Source organism: Amblyomma mixtum, chromosome 3 (genome assembly GCF_055824585.1).
Source record: "Amblyomma mixtum isolate Tamu chromosome 3, ASM5582458v1, whole genome shotgun sequence".
Classification (NCBI taxonomy): Eukaryota; Metazoa; Arthropoda; class Arachnida; order Ixodida; family Ixodidae; genus Amblyomma; species Amblyomma mixtum.
Genome location: NC_143014.1, coordinates 245815695 through 245842238, shown reverse-complemented (window position 1 = coordinate 245842238; position 26544 = coordinate 245815695). Strand labels below are relative to the sequence as shown.

At 42.2% G+C, this 26544-nt stretch overlaps 1 protein-coding gene across 1 annotated transcript; it reads right to left on the bottom strand.

The window, feature by feature from the left end:
- Positions 1–1574: 1574 nt before the first annotated feature.
- Positions 1575–26504, bottom strand: RabGGTb (geranylgeranyl transferase type-2 subunit beta). The gene is made up of 10 exons (XM_089583218.1): positions 26186–26504; positions 24512–24619; positions 21930–22127; positions 18468–18573; positions 17863–17915; positions 15534–15644; positions 13338–13449; positions 10941–11029; positions 10705–10779; positions 1575–6672 (listed from the first exon to the last, which is right to left on the bottom strand). The coding sequence occupies exons 1-10, from the start codon at positions 26186–26188 to the stop codon at positions 6529–6531; spliced, it is 999 nt and encodes a 332-aa protein (XP_089439344.1). The 5' UTR covers positions 26189–26504; the 3' UTR covers positions 1575–6528.
- Positions 26505–26544: the final 40 nt, after the last annotated feature.

Here is a 26544-nt window from a genome sequence, read left to right as displayed (position 1 = left end):
TTTGTCCTTGTTTCTGTTGTGCCGCAGTTACTTTCCTCTCTCCACCCTCCCGTTCGGCACCGCTTTTGCAGGCAGCATAACGTGTATTCATCCTCTGTTCGACCCGCTGCTGGTTTGTGGCCCTCATGCGAGAATTTTGTTGCACAGAGCATTTGATGGCAGTGTCCCAAGGGGGGCGTTCGTCCTAGTGATGCAAAACTATCGGAAAATTGACTATCGATAGTATCGATAGTTTTTTTCAAACTATCGATAGTGTAAAAAAACTATCGATAGTGCTACTATTAATAGACTATCGATAGATTATCGATAGACTATAGATAGTATTATCGGCAGTCTACTATCGATAGTAATAATATCAATTCTACTATCGATAGTGTTGCTATCGATAGTACTACTAGCGATAGTACCGCTATCGATAGTGAAACTGGCGATGGTAAGACTATTGATAGTAACAATTGATATTATGCATTTGTTAGCCAGCGATATAACCAAAACATTTGCGCTACCTGACTGGTTTGACGGTCTCATGTGGCTTAATGTCCCAAAGAGACTCAAGCTATGAGGGATGCCGTAGTAGAGGTCTCCAGGTAAATATCGAACAGCTGTGGTTCTTTAACGTGCACTGGGACAGTTCGGAAAAATAACCTGGAACTGCATCCGATGAAACAACAAATAGCCCAAGTTGTGCTGGCTCGCTGACGTAACGGCTGCAGAAATGATTTTCACACACATGCTTCGCAACTAGGACATTCGCATGCTAAGATTTATTCCAGCAACTTTACCTAGGGAACATCTTCAGAGCTCGGTGACGCGTAAGCCACGAAAGCGGGCGAGTCCTGTCAGCTACTCATACCATCACCTCCATACCACACACTCGGGAAATCAAGTTTAGGATGCAGTGGGTTACGCGTTGTTGATTTTATAGTATCGATAGTACTATATATAAAAAGTAGTATCGATACGGCTATTGATAATACTATCAATAGAACTATCGATGGTACTATCGATACTTCTATCGATAGTACTATCGATAGCCTTTTTTACCATTGATAGTTCGATAGTGACTCAACTATCGATAGTTTTCCATCACTAGTTCGTCCTCTGTTCTGCTTGCTGCACATTTGTGGCTCTGGCTGAATCATGCCACAATAAGGTGAGCGAAAGCGGTCTCTAGGGAACACCCATGTGTGTGCGCAACCGCTCTTCTCAGTGCCTTTCTTTTCAATTCCTTTCTTACTTCCCTCTTCGCATTAGGCAACACGGTTGTGGGTAGCGTCCCGAGAGTGTTCCCATGTTCGAACCGCCGATAAGGATTGTGGCTCTGGCCTTAGGCGAGGATCTTGTCGCACAGTGCAACTAGGCCATGCAGAGCGAATGAAGCGTCAGCTACATTCTCTCAGTGGTCTCATGATTTTGAGCACAGTTTCCTGCGTACGTCCTTAATTTGATCCATTAACTTTCGCTGCCAATAATACCTATAATGTTTACCTATAAAGCTGGTGTCTATAAATGCTGTTGCATTTAAAAATGCATGCCCTGTACACAAACAAGGCATAAAAAACAACTCGTAAGGATGCAAATTACTTAATCGATGTTTATTTGTAACACCAATGTTCAACTGTGTCAACACAAACAAACTCCATAATTTAGCAGCAAACTTTAAATCGTAACAAATCAGGTGATTACACAAAACGGGCTCTTCCTCTAAAAATGAGTGCGAAAGCTTTATACATGGCTGTGCATGGCGCTGCATGTGGCAACATCAATGAGCGACTTTTCTTTTTTGTTTCCATGTTTTGTGCTTGCTTGCTATATCCCCCACCACTAACACTTCCCCTTCTCAGAACCTTTAAAAGCAAGTCACTAAGGATTGAGGAAACAAAAATGTTTCATCTGGCAGGCACTCCTATCTCACAAACAAGTAACATCATAGAAAAACACTGGCACGTAGCCACAGAGAAATGTTATTTTTACAAAACACATCCTTTTCACACATTTGTAGCCACCAATGAATCCTATAATGCTGGCAAAGAACACTGGAACATTTCCTTAAATATATGTTCTTTTCATGCAACTGCACACACTTTTATACACAAGCATCAAGTTATTACTCAGTCTGCGTTAAACCTTATGTGGAAACACAGTAGAGTCACTACTGACCAGACACCACATAAGATCAATTAGGACCAATACATACATGTACGGCTGCGTTCTAGTAATATACAAGACTAATATACAGCATTGATGTTCTGCTGCAGAAACAGCCACAACACACTGCACACTAGGTGACACCATACAGTGCTGTGGAGGCTGTGGTTGCAGATAAGACACCACAGCACATAAACTACAGCCATTATAATGCTTCATAAGAGCTTTAAAGCATGCATCCACCATTCATCTGCTTGAAGAGACCATAAACCCAACTTTTTAGCTTTTCATTTCTTTATAGCAGCTGACTAGTTAGCCCCCTCACAACCATATCCCCGCTTGTTAAGAGCAGAATGTTATTTTTTTAGAAACCTCAAAACGGTTTCATACTTTGCACTGCACAGGATAAACCTGTTATGTCTCGTGTGACATCAGCTGAGCTAGTCGCATGCAGCAACAACGCTGCGGGACTCTCTTCGTTTTCATGTGTTTAGCTTGGTGTCACGTACAAAGGTCGGTCAAAAAGTTGTGCACAATTCGCTGTACCTTAGTCATGGTAAGCACTAGGGAAATAAAACCTTGTATGCAGAAGCATTCAAACCATGGTCCTTTGGAAGTGTCCCTGAATATTTGATCCATTTTATTCACTGCACTGCAGCCACCTTTGTTTCCAAGAAACAATTGTATGCTCATAAAATCCTTGAGGTTGGTCATTACACCACATTTTCACAAACACAATTTTTTACCATCTCAAGCCAGTTTTTGATGCAGATGGGCCTACCATAGTCCAAACAGATAAAAATCTAGTTGTGCTTCATGAAAGCATTGTGGAAAATGCCCAAAGAAACTGCAAATCATCACACGCATTGTTCCTGATTTGCATCATCTCTCTTGTCAAGAGCCATAGGACCTCACGAGCAGGAAGTTTTTTGCATCCCAGCCGTTTGATTAATGCTGTGATGGATCCTTTTGCCATACCTGTTTGTTCCATGATCAGCCTCGTGGAGATGCATCGGTCATTTTGGATGAGTTCATGAATGAGTGATGCATTTGGTCAGTTGTGACAGTTGAGGGCAACCTGAATGTAGCAGGACCTGGATACTGCAATTACCATGCCGAAACATGTGAAGCCATCAAAACACATTATTTCAATTCATTGCATTGTCCCCCCAATCTCGAAAGAGCTTTCAGCGAACTGATGTTGCAGAGTTATCAATGAACTTGTAGAGGAATTCTATCACTGCATGTTTACGTAGTAGGGTGCCACACTGATCATTCACGGTAGCTTACATCAAACAACAGAAAAGAAAAATTAGGTATGGGTTGGGTGGGTTGGGGTATAAGAGACCACTGCTCCTCCCTACACAATTTCATTTCTCAAAAGCTTACCATTCCTGAGCTACAGCGGATTGTGCATTACTTCTTACTGACCCTTGACTATCCCTTGACAACATTCGTTCAACGTCAATGCGATCATTTTAAACACGCAAGAGCCTTGCGGCAGGATGGCGTTAGCACGGGCAGTGCTTGGAAGTGATTCCAGTGAGACGTCTGCTCAGTACCCGCAGTTTTGCTTTTCACTTCGGAAACGTAATGATCGAACTTGCCTCAAATTAAGCACAGTCACAAGTAAAAAACCTTAAAAGAAGTTTAAAATGACCACTTCACTGAAAACGCCCCTCTGGATGTACGCATAAGATGTCTGCTAATTAGCTTGCAGCATCTTCAGTTTTGTCCACATGGAAGCTAAGTTTACTAGAAGGCTTCTCTCTGGTTAGAAATCAGTGTTACCGGATTGTTAAGATATTAGCTCGGGATGCAAAAATTGGGTAAAATCGGGTTTTACCCAGAAACGAAGGGCCCTGTGTATAGTCCACAAGAATTACATAGAATCGACCTCAGCATTTCGTGAAATACTGAGTGATACTAAAAAAAAAAAAAATGCTGTACAGTTTGCACCTAAAGATAGCCCGCAAAGACCAAAATTTTAACTTTTAGACATGTATAGCTTGCGGACTGTACACCGGAATTCATGGTAAATGGCAGCCTACATCACAAAACAGCTAACCAAGTCAGATACGTTTTCTTACTTATTACAATTATTCCATCGCAATACATTACCATAAACTTGTGAAACACTTCCATGCTTCTGCTGGACCTGCCTGCCTTTGTTCACTTACTACAAAAGCATTCAACATCACAGTGACCACTTGAAACGCTCAACTGCCTTGGAGCAGGACATCATAAGAGAGGGTAGCACACTATACATTTATGAGAACGAAACATACCGTCCGTGCCTGTGTTTTTGCCTCTCGCTTCTAAAACAAACTTTTTGAGCTCACTGACAGATTAAATGAAGCGTTCAAAGATGTTTAAAAATGTCAACAATTAACTGAAAATGGCATTCTAGAATAAGTGCAAGACTCCCGCTAGTTTCTGTGCAGTGCCTTCAGCTTTGTGCAAGGGGAAAATCTACTTTCCTAACGGCGCATTTTTGGGCTAAAAATCAGGTTCAACACAATTTTTCAGAAATCTGCTTGCGGTGCAAAAATCGAGTGAAACTAGTAGTTTTGCCCCCAAAAAAACGAAAAGCCCTACAATATACGTGCGAAGGATTTAACACATCACAAGATAATTAATGGGTCACATGACGCCATTTAAATCGGTCATGTCTGGCTACAAAAGGTGACGCTACAAAAATATTAACTGCTGGAGAGGACAGAAACATGTGATTCATAACTGCCTCCAACAGCAGCCCAAAAATCTTCAAATTGAAAAGCAACTCTGCTAATACTCCATTTCTCGTCACTGAGATGTTCTAGTTCCCCTCTTTGCATTTAAACTGTCCTGTTTTTTATCAGACACTTGTGGCACACTTTTTGCGACACTTTGCCACTTCCACTGCAGTCTTCAAAAAGAGCAATCCAGTGGAATTTGGGAATAACCATGCCAGAAATTGCATTATTTTGCTTCGTGCTTGCCTTTTGTATGCCTCAAATACATAGCATATGTAACTAACCTCAGAAAATTTTTTATTTCAAGCTACTTTTTGCACTACTTCACTACTTTTTAAAGACCAGTAACAATGCATCTTCTAGATAATATGCTGAGACAAAAATTCCACTACAGCAAATGTTTTGCAGCAGCATAGGTCACTGAAGCACGTTTCTAATGTCTATATGCAAACTAAATATGACAGAAACTCCATAGATGCAAAAAAAAAAAACAGTAAATTTTCTCAAGCCAGATGGCTTGTAATAACGAGGATCATACCACATCGAAACTTTGCAACAAGCCGCGCTCCAACAGTAAAAACAAAGAACAGCAGTATATGAAAGATAATTTGTCACACCACAATGCATACTGCCTAAAAATATCTTGCCTAAAAATATCTGCCTAAAAATATCAGTCACAATCAGCACCGTCGCACCTATTCTTAGTCCTGCCGTTATTGTTATTATTTTACAAGACAACAGTTTAGCGAAGTGCAGAAAACTCGCACTTCTCAATGCAAAACAGTGACACACATATTCCACTTCATTTCACCTGAAAATTTGCCATGAGCAGAATCACCTACATTCGTCAGAGTGTGCCACTGATTTGTGTAGTTTTATATATTATACCTAACTAATCTCAATGGCCTTAAGTAAGTTTCTGCGATGGCATTTGGTTTCATTTTTAATTTTTATTTTACTGCATTTAATGTACAATCTTTTATATTTCTTCATTAACTTTTTTTCACTAAGAAATGGCTTTACATGCTTCCAAAGTGCGGCCGAATTTCGATGAAGGCGAAATTCTAGAGGCCCGTGTGCTGTGCGATGTCAGTGCACGTTAAAGAACCCCAGGTGGTTGAAATTATCCGGGGCCCTTCACTATGGCGTCTCTCATAGCCTGAGTTGCTTCGTGACGTTAAACCCCAATAAACCAAACTATTGCATGAGTTTTTAAGCTATATTTTTAACTTTTTTTCCTCATATTTATTCTATTGTTCTATTTCTTAATGCACTAAGTTTTGCAACTGCATTTATTTCTACTGATAATGTTTAAATAGCACTTTCTTCATGCCATCATGCTTACCCCCTCAGTAATTATGGAAAGGCACTGAGGGTGCAATAATTAAACCTTGCTACCTTCAACAAAAATAGACAAAGTTAGAGTCGCCCTGATACAGTAACTGCTACACAGTAAACAGGTTTCTTGCCGAAAAAAACGGCAATGGTAAATCTTTGACTCAACAATGACATCAACTTCCCTCAACAAGCAGGTAATACACTTTCCCTCACAGCTCCAACAACAAATGGCTGTTCATGAAAGCAACATGAATGATGTGTTACAGTGAAAGCTCAGATGACCTGCAGCCAGTGCTCCGAGTCTGCATCACAAGGACAGTAACTGGTGCCTCACACCAAGCCTTGCTACAACATCCTCAGACATGCAGAACACTGGGTTTACAGGCTTCAGTCTTTCATCTCCTAGCAGAGACAGTCCCGCCAAGCCAAACAAGGTATGAAATGGATCCACCTGTCAAGAAAAATGCAACAAGGGCACAGTGCAGGGTTACATACATCTCAACTTCTACCCGATGACCATGCCTAACCCATCAGGCATTGTTGCTATCCAAATAAAGCAGATAATACAACAAATTACATCAACTAACTGCTATGCAAACAATTATATTCGCAGCATCTTTGTTGATTTCCAGTTGAATGTAAAGCACATGGTCTGGATTACTACAAAATCACATGCTCATGGAGTGTTTACAATAGTTTCCTCCACAACCCATCTGTCACAATAACAGCTCTTAACATAGCTCAATAATCACAACATTCACTTTGTTGCCAAAAAAAATTTCAGCCTCCCCTGGCATGAACAAATGATGGAAATTGCAACGCCCCGTTAAAATCGCTGCTGCCGAAGACTGTGCAATTTTTGAGCAGCACCCGCTAGTTTAGCTTAGCACGTTCACTGCAGCATGGGTCACCAGGGGTTCACATCACTAACTGAAGCTGTGTGGCCTTGAATACTGAGTTACGTGGTGAAGCCATGAGACAGTCAGATTTTTCAAGGAGCCCGCGCAAAGCACACATGCCAGGTCGCTATTGCCATCTATTGGCGATTCAAAAAAGCTGGCTTGGCCACTGGCTCACTGGTGTGTCACACCACACCCAAGAAAATTTTAATAGACCGGCAACTAACCAAAATGTGTCTTGAGATTTCGGTGGACATGAAAGGATTTTGCCTCATACTGTACAAATCGAGCACTGCAATATAAAGAAATGAGAATTGCTAAAGCTGCATCTCATGATGCAAACCTTGCCATTATCAGTGCATCCCATGAAGAGAACACATCTCAGTAAAATATACCATATTTACTAGCATAATAGGCACACTCGCATAATAGGCGCACCCCCAGTTCAGTCGCGAAAAACCAGTTTTTTTTTATTTCCGCGCATAATAGGTGCACCCCGAACTTCGCACTGTGATCAATACTGTATTCACACGATTGCTAGCAGACGCCTATTATGCGTCTATTATGCGAGTAAATACGGTAACTGATTTGTTGTTAACTGCATAGTGTTTTTTTTTCGTTCAGGAGTGTAAGTCACATTTTATTCTAGTTTTTGCTCTCTCCACTGTGCCCTTCAATTAAAAGCAACATTTCCTTTGCATAAGCAATAAATACTTTGAGCTTTTGTCACTAGATGGTACCACAATACTCAGCATTTCTTGGCTGAAGCAGTAACCAAGGTCCACTAAAACTGTCATTAATGAGGCACACGCCATTGTGCTGTAACAGCTTTGGGTGTGGAAACTCAAATGAGGTTTCCTCTTTACTTAAACTGTTTTATTAACGTCTAACAGCTGAGAAAATATTAGTTTTTAGTTCATCACTTTTGCCGCCATGCAATCGCCATCGCACTCGCTGGTCATGGTTTCCAGCATTGGAATACATAAAAAAAGGCACATCCATCACCTGAAAAATTATTGATAAAAACCTTCTACAGTATTTCCTACAAAACCGTCGTGGAATTGAGCACCTTTCACAGCACTTTTTCTATGCAGCGAAAAAAATTAGGCACTTAAAGTTCAGTCACTGATACCTTTGAGGGTGGCCCACTGGTGAGCCACGATACACAGGGGTTAGAGCTCCGAAAATTGCTGCCGCAGTGAATGTGTTAAACGACCTCACATTTTTCATATAAACACATTTGCTCTTTCCTTATAGAGTCAGCTGTCAGCTCCCAGAAAAAGTGCACACAGTCCTGATAAGCCTAGCATAAAACGAAAGCAGAGACAGCCATCGAGAGCCCCTACAACACAGCTGCTGTCATGACAGGTACAACAGTTGTTGGCCTCCTTCATACGCATGTATTAAAGAGCCCCTCATTTCCCTATCCTTATCTGCTCAATCACTTAATGAGGGCCTCGAATCTGGCAGTCTTGATGCCACAGGTAGCATAAGAGGGTTCCTGCACAGCCTGACCTCATTCCACATGGCACTTGTGGTAAGTCGGGACATTCCACATCTGCCACTGTGGTTGGTGGTGGTGCTGGTGAGCACTCTCAAGGTTAAGCCACATGCAACACAAGTATGCTCGAAAGTAGACGACCGGAAGCTGCCACCGCAGCTCAGTTGGTGGAGCATTGTACACAAAATGGGGAGGCCATGGGCTCAGATCCCACCAGAGGCATGCGGTTGTTTTTTTTCATAGTATTTTCTAATCAATTTTTTTTTCATGCAAAAGATTGACTACAGCGTAATTTCCAATTGATCCCCACCGGAAACAAGATATAAACATCTCCATGCCTTCCTAGATTCAGTGGCAGTTAGCCTCCTTCATATGCAAGCTATTTCATGCATCCAATTTAAATAAATGCAGCTAGGTAAAACTGCTCTGTTAAATGGAACATACAACCACCACAAAAAGTGCAAATTCCAAAGTGCTAAGCAAGATTACTAAATAAAAATGTGATGTGGAAGGCCAGGTAGTCATCGATGGTTATCAATTCCTATGCCAGAATGTAATGATAACCCTGAAGTTCCTTTATTCCACCCCTTCAAAGTAACTCATTTCAAATGCTTACATGCAAGGTACCGTAAAAGCTGAAAGGTGAAGCACTACCTTATACATCTGCATTCATTCATAAGACATTCCAAACTGGTCCCCTACATCTACACTTCAAACAAGTATGTGCAGTTTCAAATGTCCAAACATCATCAGTGTTTCCATCAAGTATCCTTTTGCCATTTTCATATTTAATTTTGCAAACACTTCTAAAGTAGAGAGGCAAAGCTAAGGCTACACTGTTTCTGAGAGTCCATAATACAAGCAAGATGTGCCTTCAAATGACTGCCCTACAGCATTGAAATCTGAGTAAGCATACAACAGGTATCCAGTAAACTTTGCCCGACAGATAATCAAAGAAATACAACCAACTTCTGCGAGAGTAGCTTTTACGTGCACCAAAAGTTTTGGTTGTTCTTTTTTTTTTTTTTTTCGGAAATGACACCTGAGCACGTTTTCGAATTTAAATAGAAATTGCAAAAATAACACTGTGTTCTTCTAGGGACCTTGTACATATAATCTATCATTTAATGAAGTTTACTTTGGCAATAAATCAGGCTATTGATGTTCATGTGTGATTTTCCACAATGGCTCAAACAACACTGTGGACCATTCGTTGTCTGCCACACATCCATTTCACAGGTACAGTCTTTGTCAAAAGTAACCAGGCTCCATGGTTTGCTTCTCACTCATATAACAGAGCCCTCACGGCTTCCCTAAAGATCAAAAAGTTCTTTGAAGGCAAGAACAAGGGTTCTTCTTACCATACAAAGATTTAGAGCTTGAGGGCTTGCATAACAGCATTAATATCCGACTGAGAAGAAAAACGTGCAGCCTGGTTACTTTTGACAAAGACTGTACATATGTGTTGCACCACAACAGATGACACATAACACCAGCTCACACATCCTATCAAGTACAGCTGCGCTTAAGTAGAGAGACCACAGAGCTCCAAGCACATGCATCTGAGGCAAGAGCTCTTGTTGGGCAACACCCGATACCCTCTCTCCATAGTAGTGCTTTGTGCACTACTTTCTGCTCACCCTCAAAGGACTTAGACAACAATGCAACTGGCTAAGCTTGTAACAACCACCAAGCAACCTTAATGGCTGAAGCTGCTCAAATGTTCTTTTGCCTCATTTTGCCACAGCTTTGTGAAATAGGTGGTGATGAAGAAATGAAAACAAAATGACCAAGTGGCAAGAACTTGGCGCAAAAAATTGTGTACAAGTAAGCTGGCAAGTCTCCCTAACTCGCACTAAATGCACTGTGTTTTTGCGCTCCCACGTTTTGTGAGCACAAGAAAGCTGTGCACAACTTTTAAAAGTTGAGGCTTTAGCATGCTGACATCCCATGACAAGGCTACCAGATGTGAAAAGTTTTAGATATTAAAGAAAATAATCCAGGAATTAATGCATGAATTCTCCAAGTACCCACGTCTTGCCAGCAAAATTACAGATCAAGAAAGAAAACAAAAAGGACCAACCATATCTCCTGGTCGGTCTCCAAAACCGCCAGTCTCTTCATCTTGAGATGCCAGTATGAAGTTTTGAAGCTTCTCCTGGAAAAACCACGTAAAGAAACTTCAAGAACGGATCCTAAGCTTTATGCCAACAAACATACATTACACACAAATGGAATCCGCTCAGGGAACCATGTCAAAATACAGTGGAATTCTGCTGTTGATAGAATCGATCACCAAATGTTTCAGCAAGTGCCTACCTTATCTATCCAGTGAAGTCTGCCGATAATCTTCAAGGAGGCAAGCACCCACCAAGAGTAGCACACATCTGGGAGTTTCTCAGGTCGACCTAGAATAACATGGACACAACAATTAGCTTGTTGTCAAGCATGTTTTTATCTTTTTGATCAAGCATGGTTAAGCAGCTCTTCAGAGCATTAAGAGATAAAATATAAATTAAGTGCATCCAGTTTTCTTTTAATGACTTTTCAGAGTTTCAAAAGGCATGCCACAGGGCCTAATGCCAGTGCAAGACAGATGCAACCTAATGTTGCTACAAATAAACCAGAGCCTTTAGCAGTACTGAAGAGGTGCAACCTTCCAGCGTGTAGAGCAAAATGTTGCGTCACTCAGGGAGACAGATAGAAACGCACCCCCGACTAAGCCAACAGCTCATTCATGCTCAAATCTTGTGTACACATTTCATTGAGCTTCAAAGGAGTTTTGTCTAATATGTTTTGAAATGGTTGTAGCCTATTTTCTCGACAACACATGTAGGGTGCTCACTACAATTATGCTCAGCTATAAGAAGCCGAATTCAACAAAGAAAAGGGTGGCACCATCTGCTGTCAGACATGGCTGTCACCAAGAAGGTCTCCACAGCTCATTCCCCTAGGAACAGATGTTGCCACCATGACTTCACTTACTAAATCGTTTTTTTTTTTTTTTTTTTATCACAGAAAACACCATACTAGAATTCATTTTGTAAAGTAAAGGCATGCAACCCGCCAAAGTACAGCATAAAAGAAAACTCGCTGTAAAATGCAATTGCACGTAAAATCTGACCATAAGCTAGGCAGCAATTTGGTAAGCAAAGGGAGCATTTATACCTGCTGCCCTGAACGACAAAATATTCAGTAAATATGCACTGTGCACTTTCTACAGTTCCCACCTAGACAGCGCCTTGGAACAAAAGGTCCTCAGGTCAGCCCATTCACAACCAAGTGCACACTGGCTGAGCCTCTGCCCAGAGAAGGCTCAAACAGCCTTGGACTTTAACACCTCTTCAGCGTTTTCCTGGCCTTAGAAATGTGTGTCTCAACTCAAGGCAAACTGACAGAAACATAATCTGAAAACCCAACCAAGACAGTTACGAGTCTGGCTTAAACAAGAGAAAAAAAAAAGAATAACTTCTGAAGTTAAGAACAACAAAGTTAAATCAGTGAAAAATATTTGTGAGAGTTCGAGCAGAAATTTTGACTGATTGATGGTAGCTAACCCAAGAGGCCTATTTCAAGCGTTGTAGCTACAGATGAACACGCTAATGTTGCTGCGGCAGCCCAACCGACAGCTAAAGTTGCCAGAAAATAGCAGTGGTGCCAGCACCGCAATAAATAAATGTGCCTCGCTTTGCCACTGGCAGCTGGTAACAGTTGCTGCAGCCACCACTCCCCACAGCAATGCAACCCATTGTGTTACAACCGTTTGGGCACAAGAAACAAATTGGTTGGTTGGTTGGTTTTTGGGGTTTAACGTCCCAAAGCAACTAAGGCTATGATAGACGCCGTAGTGAAGGGCTCCGGAAATTTGGACCACCTGGGGTTCTTTAACGTGCACTGACATCGCACAGTACACGGGCCTCGAATTTCTCCTCCAAAGAAATTCAACCGCCGCGGCCGGGATCGAACCCGCGTCTTTCGGGCCAGCAGCCGAGCACCATAGCCACTGAGCCACCGCGGCGGCATACAAGAAACAAATTAAAGGCAAGCTACTGACTAGTATAGAGGATTGGAAACCATTTTGCGTTTTATGAACAGCTGCAGTGGAACCCCGTTAAGATGACAGGTCGGAAGCCATTGTTAGTTTCATACATGCACAAAAAAATTTGGTTAACACCAACTATTCTACTGGCTAACATGAACTTTTGCAGAACCAAAAAGCCTAAAATGAATACATTTGCACGTACAGATGTTCCAGCCTGGCTCAGCAATAGTAAATTGCTATGGCCCTTCTAAACAACACATTTTTAATTAGCCCAGTCCACTCTTACTTCCAATTTGTGACTGGTAACAGGTTGTTAAGCAGGCTCTGCTTTTGGAAAACATATACCTTAATGTCATGCTCCAACCAATTCAAAGCTTGACATGAAATCACAGTAGTGTGTACGTAGACACAATAGTAATTTTGAACTGCATTACCACAGAAGAGTTTGCTGTTGAATAACTGCCTCACTCCGCATGGATAACTGGCCTTCAGAAATTTGGTCATGCCAACATTGAGAGAACTGAGGGAAATGCCCAGAATTACAAAAGGTAGGAAAGCATACTGACATTTCTTGGGCCCCTCGAACAAAGTAAGTAAAGTAAAGAAACTACGCAAAGCAGAGACAATTTCAGTCATGTTCGCAGCTAGTGAATAAAATCAGGTGAGCAAGTTACCATTCAGACCACCAGAGGGCAACTGCCTCTCACACAGCCACCAACCAAGAAGGTCAGCATTGATGTGATGAAGCCGACCGAGAATGGACAGTGTTCCAAGACAGCAATATATCTGCGGACAAGTAACACACATTACTCCTTACACACAAGCGCAGGGTTTATATGCGATAAGCTATAATGCATTTCGAAGACATGATAAAAACATTTTCAAATGTGATGGCATTGTGGCCCAGCAGGCCCTTTTGATGTTTTCACTCAACAAGTTGCACCTAAAATATTAAACACACCACAAATTTCTATCCACAAAGCTCGAACTGTGGCCGAAAACTAAGCAACCGTAATTTTCTAACATAAATGAATGTCACATTCCAGAAATGTGAGTACACATTTGTGCACCTTCAGCACTCCAGTCTTATTTTAACTCCTTGTACAAAAAAAAAAAAAAACATTTAACTGAACTGACAACAATTGAAAAACTTTAGCCCAATGTATCACACAAGAAAGATGCCTTGCTGCCATGAAAGGCACTCCATGATGTCACCATGCTTCTTCTGGAGCATTTTAACACAGCAGATATTACTGCTAGCACCATCTGAAGAAATCATGTTGGAAAATTTTCATTCATGTGTCGGACACAGTGCAATTAAAGCAATGCAAACACAAAATAAATGTTCTGCAAACACGATATAAAAAGAACGTTTAGAACACAGCTCAAAAAGTTTAAAATAGACCAAGCAAGTGCGCCTTGGCTTGTACTTTCTATTTTCTTATTTCCACACTATGTTTTTTTTTTTTTTTTTTCCGGTGTACAACAGGAAGGAAACTCAAAGCATTCAACCAAAACAGAATTCTAGGTTTTGTCATCGTTTGTGGCCAATTCAGCAAGAATTGACTTTGTAGAAGCTGCCATCGCACTACAGCAGTTACAATCATGCCTAATTACTCTGTCTAAAGCATATACATGGGATTTGCAAGCACTGGCATAGAGGCAGCACTGCAATGTTTTGTTAACTGAAAAGACTGCCTGCCTTCCATGTCGCTAGGTGTCTTCATTTTTTAGCTTCACGCTGTTCTTTAAATATACATTGAAGCCTATCTTTCGTACTCAATGTCTTCGAAGATGTATAACTGGCCTATGATTTACGCTTTACTCTAATACAAAAACAAAAAAAGCAAAAAGGTACCACGAGAACTTCATTCAACATCTCCATAAGGTGAGAAGTGTAATGATCGCCAGCTCGCAAATGACTCTTAATTGTGCTCATTAAGGGCACTTGCACAAGACAGTCTCAAGGGTCAGTGCCATGCATGATGGCAGTTTTCCGCTACACCCACAAGGATAAAATTGGAACTGGCTGCAAGCATGCATCCTCTTTTGTTGGCCGTTGTCCCCCCAGGCTACTCAAGCTTCTTATCAGGTGCACCTTCTCTCCCACTAGTGAGAGAGAGGCTGGCCAAAACACACTCAATTTTAAGCGTCACTGGGTCTAAGGATGCTTCAAGAGTGCAATACATTTAACCTGTTTTTAACTGCCTCAGTGCTCTAACCATGCACGTCTGCTGCTATGTGAGAGGCGATGTCTGTGCTGAAATAACCACTCAACAATCTGGCTGAGAAAATGTGCAGTGAGTGATACTTCCATTCACGTGGTTGAACTTAAGCAACATGTCATTGCACAGTTCCGTAGTCAAAAATACCTGCAATGCATTCGGTCGTACAGCACTGCAAGTAGTTACAATACAGTGAACCAGTATTGCTAGTCAGATATTCAGCACAGTACAACGTTTCAGTGAACTTCATTCAAAACTGTATTAAGAACCAACTATACAAAAGTAACTGCAATGATGTTCACAAAGAGTCAAAAGGACGGCATAAGTCCCATGACACACCTGCTCCCCTGTCCCCCAATGCTGAAAGAGTAGGCCCCAAAAGGCTGCATGCACTCACAACACAGTGGCCATCACACCCAGAAAAACCATTGTCTTTTAAATATAATGCGTGGCATTTTAGCAAGCAACTAATGTGATGAGAATATAAGCAGAAAACACAAATTCCAGCACTACCCCCTCCTAGGCCAGTAAAGCTTCCAATTTATTCTAGCCACATTCGTTTCATGTTACAGCTTATTCAAACACAAATGTCTTTGAGATTCAATTGTGCAAAATGAGCATAAATACATATGCTTGGATACTTACTTGGCCTGAATGGGTTTCTGAGCCCGGCCTGCAGCCAAAACCACCATCAAAGTTCATGCAAGACACAACGAATTCAACAGCCTTTTCTATATTGATGGCATGTAGTTTGTTCTGCAGAGCAAAATAACAAAAAGAAACATCAGTTACAGTCACAAAAGTGTACACAACAGCCGTGCAACACATGTAACAAAAAGTGCCAGGCTTTTCTTCCTCATCCAAGGCAAAGTGGTGACAGCAAAAGCTGTGCTGAACCCACTGATAGGGCCTACTGCTCGCCTACTTCACCCATGCCCACCTAAGCCACAAGCACAGGCAGCATACTGCTGCTAACCAGCGGATGGAAGCAGTAATGCTAAGGTGATCAGGTGATTATGAACCACTGATGCCACTGAGTTTTTTGTTACAACAAATAGCTACTACTGCTGCTGCTGCTGTGACTACTGTGATGATGACACTGCTAACTACACCGCTGCTGCAAGCTACTGCAAGAAAACAGGAGAATTCTTTATTCTGTGTGCCTTCAAACAGCAATGCTTTCAGAAAAGCAACCTACAACCTGAGGCACCACTATTCTGACGCCTGCAAACAAAAAAAAATTAATTCCATTTGTCAGCTTCATTCAGACGTCTAGATTCTATTCTGACAATGCTCTATCACTGGCAGGTCAATCATCATATCAGAAGACTGAGAGGCCTCGGTGTCAGTGCAGCCAGAAACACAACTACACACTTTCTATTCCATGCACAAAGCAAAGCCGCACGTAGTAGTCGTCATTAATGCCTCCTGCGGGGCCAGGTGACTATAAATTTGATCCCCGCATGAGATCACACTGCAGATCAGCACTGTGGCACAATGGACAGAACACCTTGCATAGGATGCTGCAGGAACTACTTCACAGCTCATGCAGCGCTTTCCACTTTTGTTTTCTCTCCCAATATACTGTAATCTCCGGTTTCTTTCCCACCTCTCCCGCACAGACGAGACCTGGCTGGACTGGCTGAAAGCTGAAGACGAACAGCGCCTGCGCGTGCAGCAGGCCATCGACGTCTTAGGTTCTTAAGTGTTGCGCCTCTATAAAGCCTTGTAATACTACTACTACTAGTACTGCTGTCACATTACAACTACTGAAAAACTCAAAAGAAAACATTCGACAGAAGTCTGTCTGGTTGGGAAATTTAATGTTAGGAGAAGGTAAGTGACGCCAACCAAGTAAAATACATATTTTACTTGGTTGGCGTCACTTACCTTCTCCTAACAAAACTACTGAAAACCCAAGAGAAACCTCCTCTCGCAGCTATGCCTGCAAAATGCTCCCAGAAATGGCTGCAGTACACTCTACTCAAAGTAAATATGACTTTAAGAGAAGCAGAGGACGTAAATTTGAAAGGGACAGGAAAACAATGGCTGAAACATATCCTTACTCAAAAACCATCAGGTGCTGACAGTATGAAAGGCCTGGACACCAAAGACTCAATAGCATTTTAGTAGCACTTTTTTACTTTTTCGCACACAGTAACTGTCCACATTTGATGCTCCCAAAGAGTTTCACAGACTAAGTCAGATAACGTCAGTTCAGTTCTCAGGTCAGGTCAGTTCTCTGGGCATCAAATAATGGCACAGCCTTTTCTGCTAAAATGGGCTTACTCAGGGCGAAATTAGCTATAGCATTAGGTTCACTTGCTTCATGTGGCAACAGCTTTTCCCCCCAATGATGGCAACAAATCCAATAACAAATTATGCATAACATAAATGTATTAGCAGCACTGTAGAAATCATCTTCATCCTCTGGTGTAACAGAAAAGATGACACTAAAGTTATGGAGAGAGTTGACTGATGCAAAATTAAAAGGCCTGAGGGTCTTCCAAGAACTTTTTCAATCACCAGAAACTCTTGATCACAAATGAAAATTTGCAGCATCTCCAAATGTCAAACAAGTTTACAGTCAGTCCAATTAAGAAACCAAATGGTCACACAAAGCAACTTATATATGCATGAAAATTCATATCTTTTATCTGAAACACAAGGTGAGGTGGCAAGAGAGAAAAGAATATGGTGTTTAACCGGCCATTTTTTTCACGCGAACAGTACTATAATGATGCCTTGCACTCTATCGGCTTTCAAGTATTCATTTTTTATTAAGAAAAAAAAAAAAAAACACCGTGCCACACCAGGAACTGACATTAAATAAGTGGTCAAAATGAAGCGAGACTGCCATATGAGCCACTACCCATAACAGGTGACCATAAAAAATCAGTGCCACCTCACAGGAAGCTGTTGCCATTAAGTGGCAGCAGGAAAAGCTAAAGCAGTACAAAGAATAAGTGCTTACCAGAAGAGCCAGACATGCTACAGCACAGAAAGAAAACCTAGTGTCAACTTCACCTGGAAAAAAAAAAGGATAAGAAAAAGAAGACACAAAATTAGTGAACAGATGCACAGACTATTATAGCAACCAGAACAAACCTAGCACACAGCAGATAATGAGTGTGCCACCTAACACTAACCTATGTTTAAGGACAGGACTGCCAATTTAATAAAATAAAGGCAAATTATATTTTAATGATGTACCCTAGTGCAACTAAAATCACTGTCACATCATGGTTACTTAATACGCAGAATAAACCCACTGCTGAGACTGAATTCAGTCCCGAAAACACAAAACTACCCAACCCAAGAAGGGTAAGGGGAGCACAAAACCAATGCCTTTCTGCCTTCGCTGCATACACCCCAACTAAGGCATGAAAAAGTCAATGCACAAATTCTGGCAAATAAATTGGCACCTTTGACTCTTTCCCAGGTAGCCAGAAATGTTTCCACTGCAGTTTTGGACACACAATTCATGCAACTTTTGATTTTTCAGCTTCTTTTAAATGTTAACAAAGTTTATAAGTTGTTGAAGCAAAAACAATGCAAGTTAAAATGGTCCAACTTTACCCCATTTATCACCATAAAAGCTGCCATCTTCCTGCTGAAGTTCCTTGACATAGCTCACAGTTTTGTCAATGTCAATCGTATTCAAAGCATCAAACGTTGCCAATATCTGCAAAAGAGAACATAAGAGTTTTAGGAAAACAGGCATTAAAACACGCTACACTTTCTACTAGTGAGTAATCTATTTATTGCCGCACAGTAATATGCACAGTAATAAGTAATATATAAAAGCAAAAACTGCAAACTGAGGGGTTTAAAGTCCCGCAGAGACACATGGCTTATGAGGAACACTGTAGTGGAGGGTTATGTATTAATTTACACCACCTGGGGTTATTTAACGTGCGCTGGCATCGTAAACACACAAGCGCCTTTTGCGTTTCGCCTCCATCAGAACACGGCCACCACAGTGAGGACTGAATCCAGGTCCTCCGGCTCAGTAGCCAAGCACCCTAACCACTAAGCGGCCACAGCGGGGATAATATATAATAGTAATATACCACGCAGTAATAGTAATACAGTAAAGCCTCATTAAAGCAGGCCCACTTAAGCGGTAGTTGCAGTCTCATGAAATCCCCAACTCAGCTTCCATTAAAGCTCATTCATTTGGTGTCCCCTTACGATGGAGTGGCTTATTACGAATGGCTCGGTTAGCGTACGAGGCTGAGCGGGTATCTTGTAAAGCATCCATGAACAATGTATGTCGATCGTCGCAGAGAAGCTTCGCCCGCACTCAAAACGCGCAGATTGTGACGATACATTGATACTGATACACAGCAGCATGCAACACGCATGCCTGCAGCTGCTGACATGACAGGAAAGAGAGCATTCTCTCCTCCTACTGTGGAGACACCAGCGTGCCTCCGCAGGCACCGATGCCCGAGCGGTCAGTTAAAGCCACGCAGATGTGCCCATTGCCATAGCTCGATATTACTGTCATTGTAATACGACTCTGCTTCTCCGCAGCATGGCGGCTCCGCACTTTAAGCTGGCCACAGCATACTTTCATTTTCCTCCATGTGCTGCAGTCCGCGTTTCTGTCAGCTGACCAGAGTAACTGCACGGCTGCAATTTGGCCCCGCCTCATTTCTTTGTGGCGTTATTAGTGTTGTCATGTATGATGCGCGTCCCACGTCTAGTGCTTCCCAAGTGGCATCACTACTGCGACAGCATGTTTCGTGTCGAGGCCAAGTACCGAGTGTTGACCACAGTTGGCAACAACGCCTGTGAAGGGATCTTTGCAGAAGTTTTGCAGCGGGAAGGTGCAGTGGAAACTGTCACCTCTTGCATGTTTATAGACATAAGACAGTGCAGTTGAGATTTCTCCAGCATGGTAAATAGCAACATTGTTGCCTCTACCACTGGCGAAACATCATCCAATGCAAGGAACACCAACGAGGAAGCTGAAGACAGCCCGAGCCCAACTGTTGGAGAAACTGCGTGCGTGCTAGAAGTGTTTCACCTATATGCCCAAATAAGGGGCCAAACAGAGCAGATGGGACACAGTTTAAGTGCCATTAAGGCTGCACAAGTGGCTGCGAGGGTGCCTCGGTAGCAGACATCATTTACAGATTTCTGTGGTCCTAGAAGAATGAAAGCTTCCATGTGAGCATTCCTTTACGGAATATCTCAGCTGTCATCCTTTACCAGGTCAGTGGATACATTTAAGCTGTTTTTGGTTAGGATGTACTGCTGCTTTGAGCACAGTTTTCCATGGTACCACGAGGTGTGCCTTAACAAGGTTTCCCTGCACTTGTTTTTTTTTAGGTGATACCATTAAGGTGTTCAACCTTTTTAATCACAACTCCAAACCGTAACAATGCCAACTGGGGGGCAGTGAACAACACTGCACAACTGAATGTGTGAAACAATCCCTAGTTTATGTGGCAAATTCAAATAAACTAATAGACTGCCGTGGTGCCTCAGTGGTGATGGTGCTTGGCTGCTGACCCGAAAGACGCAGGTTCGATCCCAGCCGCCGCGGCTGAATTTCGATGGAGGCGAAGTTCTAGAGGCCCGTGTACTGTGCAATGTCAGTGCACGTTAAAGAACCCCAGGTGGCCGAAATTTCCGGAGCCCTTCACTACGGCGTCCCTCATAGCCTGAGTCGCTTTGGGACGTTAAGCCCCCATAAACCATACACCAAATAAACCAACGTCATGCCACAGGAACCAAACATGTCAGACTTATCCATGGCTTTAGAAAAACCAGGACTCAAAGATGATTTGTTGATAGCAAGTGTTTTCAAAGATTTTTTTTTATGCACTAAAAGTCAAATCAATATCTTCATCCTCAAAACTCATCTTTCTGAAACTTTGATAACCTGTTAATACGAGCAGTCCATACAGAAAGCACTGTGCCTTCTTTATGAAGTATACAGAAAGCACTGTGGTTGATCAGATACATGTATAGCTAAACCTCATCATCCCAAAGTTGAAGGGGTGCTGAGCTTTTTTTTTTCATTAAAGCCACCATTTTATTGTTTTTGTACAAAACCTCCATCTTAAATATTATAGCAAAAAAGAGGTTCACCTGCAATGTAGGCCAACAAGGACACACATATAATGGCCAAAACCATGTTCATGATAACATGTAAAAGACCATCACTTATACAGCCTTTAGGACAAAAAAAAAATGTTACTACAAAAAAATAGCACTATGCCAGATGTGAAAGAGAAGAATTTTTTTAATTTCCCAAGTGATCACGACCAAATAGCATTGAATGCTGTTTCACAAAAAGCAAACATGAAACAGCTGGTTATGCTTCCATTCAAGATTAGAAATAATTTGTCATATGTGCCAGTAAGCAAAATTTTTTGTTTGAAAAAAATTAAGATTTACATCATAATTTTCATTATTTTGCTGCACAAACTTATAACATGGCCTTAATATTCACACTTCACCTTTGGCAAATTTCCCACAACACAATGCACCTTTTCTCCCCAGAGTTTCCCCTTCCACCCCTTTGCTTGAGGTAGGATAGCCTCTGTAGCCTATGTGCAATTAAATCCAGCATTACCGCACTATTGCACGTACAGTCTCTGCCAAAAATAACCAAGCGACAAGATCTGTTTCTCAGTCGTATACGTGGAGCCCTTATGCCACCTTTAGAGATGAAGAGGTCTCGAAAGGCGAGGACAAGGGTTTTCCTTACCTTACACAGTTTAAGGCCCAAAGGGTGCCATAAGTGCTCCTCTACACGACTGAGAAACGCACCTCGTGGCCTGGTTACTTTTGGCAGAGACGGTACTGCATGCTGCATTGCTAAACTGCTGCCCTATTTCCCAGTGGTTGTACCAGCAAAGAGGCCTAGTGTCACAACTGCCTGGCCACTGCTTGCAACAATCTTCTATATAAAATAAATTTAATTTTAAAGTAGTTTCATCACTCTCCTTTGTAATCGTCCTGTTATTTCCATTTTTCTTTTGTTAATTATTCTGTACAACTACTGGACTACCTTTTACTCACCTGAACAGCACTTAATGTGTAGAGCAAATGAGGGTCATGATGAATACTTGCACCAAAGCCCCCACAGGAATACTGACACTGCTTCACGAACTCAATTATTTCAGCCCTATCAAATGAGTCCAGGCTGCCCATGAGGTCCATGGCTGTGAGACCCCAGTAGATGCCACTCATCCGTAGGTGCTCAGTGATGCAATACTCCTGCAAGAGGGAGTCAACAACAAGAGGCCTTGAAAGTGTGAACCTCAAGGCTGCATGCACACAATGCTTAAAAATCATTCCACACAGAACACAGCGGCAGCACACACTAGAAAAAAAATAATGGATGGACTTGAGCCACCAGTAAAGAGTGTGACATTCAAACAAAGATATCTTTTTGGACATCAATGAAGGCTTGAGAGATGCCTGTTAGAGATCTCCATAACTGATTAGTACTTTGTTTCAGACAGCATTCCATATACTACTACAAAGTCCTTTATAATGTAAACTCAGAGCGACCTGCTGTGGCATCAAAGAGCAAATGAACAGGTTTTAGAATTAGACGAGCTTAAAGGGAATGAGCATGTGAAACTTGCTGGTAAAACATGCCAAGTTTATGCCAAGGTTTCCTGGGCTAGCTTTTGAAATAGGGATAGGGTCGCTGTTTAAAGCCCCAATGGCATTTGAACTTCTTCGCACAGCACAGTGCCGGGTAAGGGCAGCATGATGACGTCATCAACAGTCACAGTACACATCCAACACAGAAACACTTGCTCAAAAGACAAAAATAAACACCAGTGAAGGTGAAGTCCACGTCGCATTGCTTGGCAGCATTCAACAAGGCACGGCAAACGCAGGCGAAAGCAGGCAAAAGCAGTGGAAATCTAAAATCTCTGAAGATGACATCATCATGGGGCTTCTCTACACAGCACAATGCTGTGAGGAGAAGCCGGAATGTTGTCACAGCTTTAATCAGTGATTACCTGACTATTTGAAATGCTAGCGCAAAAGAAAACTTGGCATGCTTTACTTACAAGCACCATACAATTTAATCCCTGAAACTCATCAAATGACTGCAGAAAGCTTTTCTATGTATATGCATGCACCTGAATAATAAAGCCAACAAGTCACAGTGCATGAAGCATTAACCACACTTTTAATATTTAATATTCAGAAATGATGACTTCCTGCATCATTTGAGTGAAGGAGTAAAAATAGAACAAGAAACATAGAGCCACACACAAAGCATAAATGAAATGTGTATTGTTTTAATACTGACAGTTGCGTCGATCAGATAAAATCAAAAAACAATTCTCTCAGCCTAATCGCTTGCTTGTTCGTGCTCCAATTTCGCCCAAAAGTGGCATTTGGTGGTCACTTTTGCTTTACACTTCGTTTGGGTGGGGTACTTGCCTGATTCGGTCAGAATTAATCGAAAATCTCCACCGTCTGCGGTGACGGCGGACCGAAACGGCAAGCCTTCACAGCAGTGGTACCGGTAGCACCATCTGCACCCACCGGAGGAATGAGGAATGCTCTGCCATTAGCTACCGTTGAGACTGTGGCGAAACGCAAGGGGAAAAAGCAGTTGCATGGTTGATCTTTATCGACTAGTGTATCAAAATTTGACACAGAAAACATTGTTTGCACGCAACTGCCCCCCTCTTCACACCTTGCATTTCTCCCATGCAGTTCTCCATGGCCTCCCTGCACAGTAGAGTGCGCATTCGTCCGGAGGGCGTGTGATGGCGCTATCAGCATCCCTGCTGCGAAAGCTTGCGATTTTTGTTCGTCGTGGCCGCAGACGATGGAGATATCCAATTAATTTTAACTGAATCAGGCAAGTACTCCACCCAAAAAAAGAACATAAAACAAAACTGACCGCCAAATGCCAACTCTGTGTGAAATTTGACCCCGAAGAAGCGGGAAGTTAGGCCGAGATCATTTTTTTTTCGATTTTTCTGCTCAACGCAGCAGTTGGTAGCCCCTTCTAGTCCAGGAATATCACCTATTTAGAAATATAAGTTAGGTGCCTGATAAAAAATATGCTGTCATGGTCCTGCAAGCATTCCGCTACGGCACAGAAATCTGCTGTTACCATGCTCTCTGCATTCCTTGCACCAGAAAACTCACAAAATGACACTTAGCTGCTCTTCTATCTCATTAGTTTGCAAACGTCCATACAATAGTGATTGTACCATATATTTTTGCAGTAAAATTACAACGTTTCAATGTGCCAGCGAACCACTTAACCAATGGAGCAAGTGACACAGTTCTGCGTACTGATCCTTCTTAGATCAGTTTACAGCGCCACCGCAGTAAGGCATCGATTTTGTGAAAACTTCCAATAGCTTCCTAAGCTGCAGCAATGGGGTCCACCTATGACAGCATGCCAAGCACAAGGCAGCAAAATATAATACATTTCTAATCCTAAAGACTGTGGTTATACTAGCTATTTTGAATGCAAAGTACAAAAAACACCTTGAAATCACGTACCCAAAATAAAAATTAAGCCCACACATGACAGCCATTATGCAACAGCCAATAACCATTTGTCACACACGTCAACGCAGCAAATGTACATATAGCAGTTTCCAGGGGCTTACATAATCGTCTTTTTTAGTCCCATAGCTTGCCAAATACTCTTTGTGTTTTGGCAAATTAAGTTCTTGACTCGGTGATGATGGGAGATGCACATCTTTCACCAGCATTGCCTGGAAAAAAATGGAAGCATTAAGGATTGAGTATTCACTATTTCTGCATAACTACCCTGGTAGCTGGCAGTAAGCTTGAAACTCAGTTCTAACTCAGTTTTACAAGACTGTAAACACTACTAATGCTAATATCAACAACTCAATCAGCCAAAAGCCCATCTGATGCCTGCCACAGAAGTCAAGACAAAGCCTGACAACAAAATGACACTAACAAACTGACAACAAACTGGCAAGCCTGACAATAAACAAGGAACATTCCTTCGCAAGATTTCTTTGGAAAAAAAAAATGACAAACGAGCTGCACGCATCTGAAGCAATAATCTTGTTCCACGTTCACCCCTGCACCTTCATCACACAAATGGTGAATGGGAGTGTGAGTGCTGCCACGATAAGGAATGTGCAGTCTCTGGGCTGAGTATGTAACTCCCCATTATGCATGGGCCAGCAGAATTTGGCAAATACGCCAATCTCTTGTTCACCGGTATTTCCCAGTTTGTTTGCTTAGGAGCCTTTAATAGTTTGCGAAGAGTGTACAAAAGAAAGCAGGATCGCAAAGAGCAACTTCTGGTCCCATTTCGTTGTCTGCAGTGGCATTCTTTTCACTGCTTGTCTATGCTGCACAACTATGCAGTGAGTACTTAACTAGTCGATCAGTAGGAGTTAAAATGGGCTCAGCAAATAATAATCCTGTACAGAAGTGTGGCATGCATCAATGCCCACATGTTCAGCACAAGTGTTGAAGTACTCCATGAATAACGTTCCCACCAAGAACACACAAGCGCGAGGTGTGTTCAGATATTGGGGCTAAAACTGATATAACCGCACGCTGAATTCCTGACACGGAGCCTAATTCATTCCATCCGACAGAGAGGCTTTTCTGGTAATAAGCGAACTCGTAAGCGAACACAGAAGCAAATATTGCATCCCCCTTACCCACTACAAAAAAAAAAGAAGGATGAGGAAAGAGTAAGCACCCATCTTTTTTCAAAGTGTGCTATGATCAGCATTTGCATCGGTCAATGAAGGTTTTCTGCAGCGAACAATATTGGAAGCAAATGGGTGGAAATCATGGGAAGCTGTGCGAACTTGGTCACTGGGGTCTTTCATGTTTTGGTTATAGTTCACGGCGCAAATCATGACGTCTCCATTCAGACACCGTCCACCCAGTTGGTCGCTACATCCACTGCGGATTTTCTCCCTTCGTACTGTGTTATGTGTAACCCCCGTGCTCAACTTACTGCATTTAACTCCAGTACAGTTCTCCGGTGCAGATTTTCTTTTCTTAATTTCCACAGGGCAATTTTACACACAAACTGCGCACGAAATTGTGTGTAACAACGCCTTAACAATCAGCACCACTTCTATCTGCATTGACATGCTTAGCTAAGCGAAGCAGCAAACTGTGAAGTTGTATCGCCATTTTTTTTTAATAACACACAAGAAAACGCGCATTAAGTTGTAACCGAAATATTGGCCAAGAGGTCGACGTCTGCGAGCTCTCTTCCACAGCCGGTTTGAACCATCGCGACATATCACAGACAAAAAGCGCAAACAAATCGTCCTCACCATTTAGACACACAGGAACGTTCACAGCGTAATTCAGTAACTTTCGCTTGTTTGTGCTGCGTACACCACCAACGTGCTGTAAGCGCGAACAACACAGAACGCGATTTTTGCTCGATATCGATGGGCCGGTTCCAACACAGCGCTTATGGTGGAGAGCAAAAGCTAGGAGGGATGTCACGTGACAATTTAGAAGCCCCCAAAAAAGTTTAAATGAGTGCTCTGTGTTCCGCCTCCGTGTGACCCAACGTTAAAATCGGTTTCACAGCTGCGCTCCTGAGCCACACAACGTCTGCGATGTATCAGCAGTAAGCGCAGAGTTTGGTGTGCCTGGCAGTGAACGAGCAAAAAACGAGCAGACA

Bases quoted from the DNA above. Each gene is read 5' to 3' on its own strand.
- RabGGTb (XM_089583218.1), bottom strand. The intron at 17,916-18,467 runs GTAAAGTTGGAC...TTTTTTTTCCAG, and splicing joins CTTTTATGGTGATAAATGGG to GTGAAGTTGACACTAGGTTT. The intron at 13,450-15,533 runs GTAAGTATCCAA...ACTTGTCCGCAG, and splicing joins CAGAAACCCATTCAGGCCAA to ATATATTGCTGTCTTGGAAC.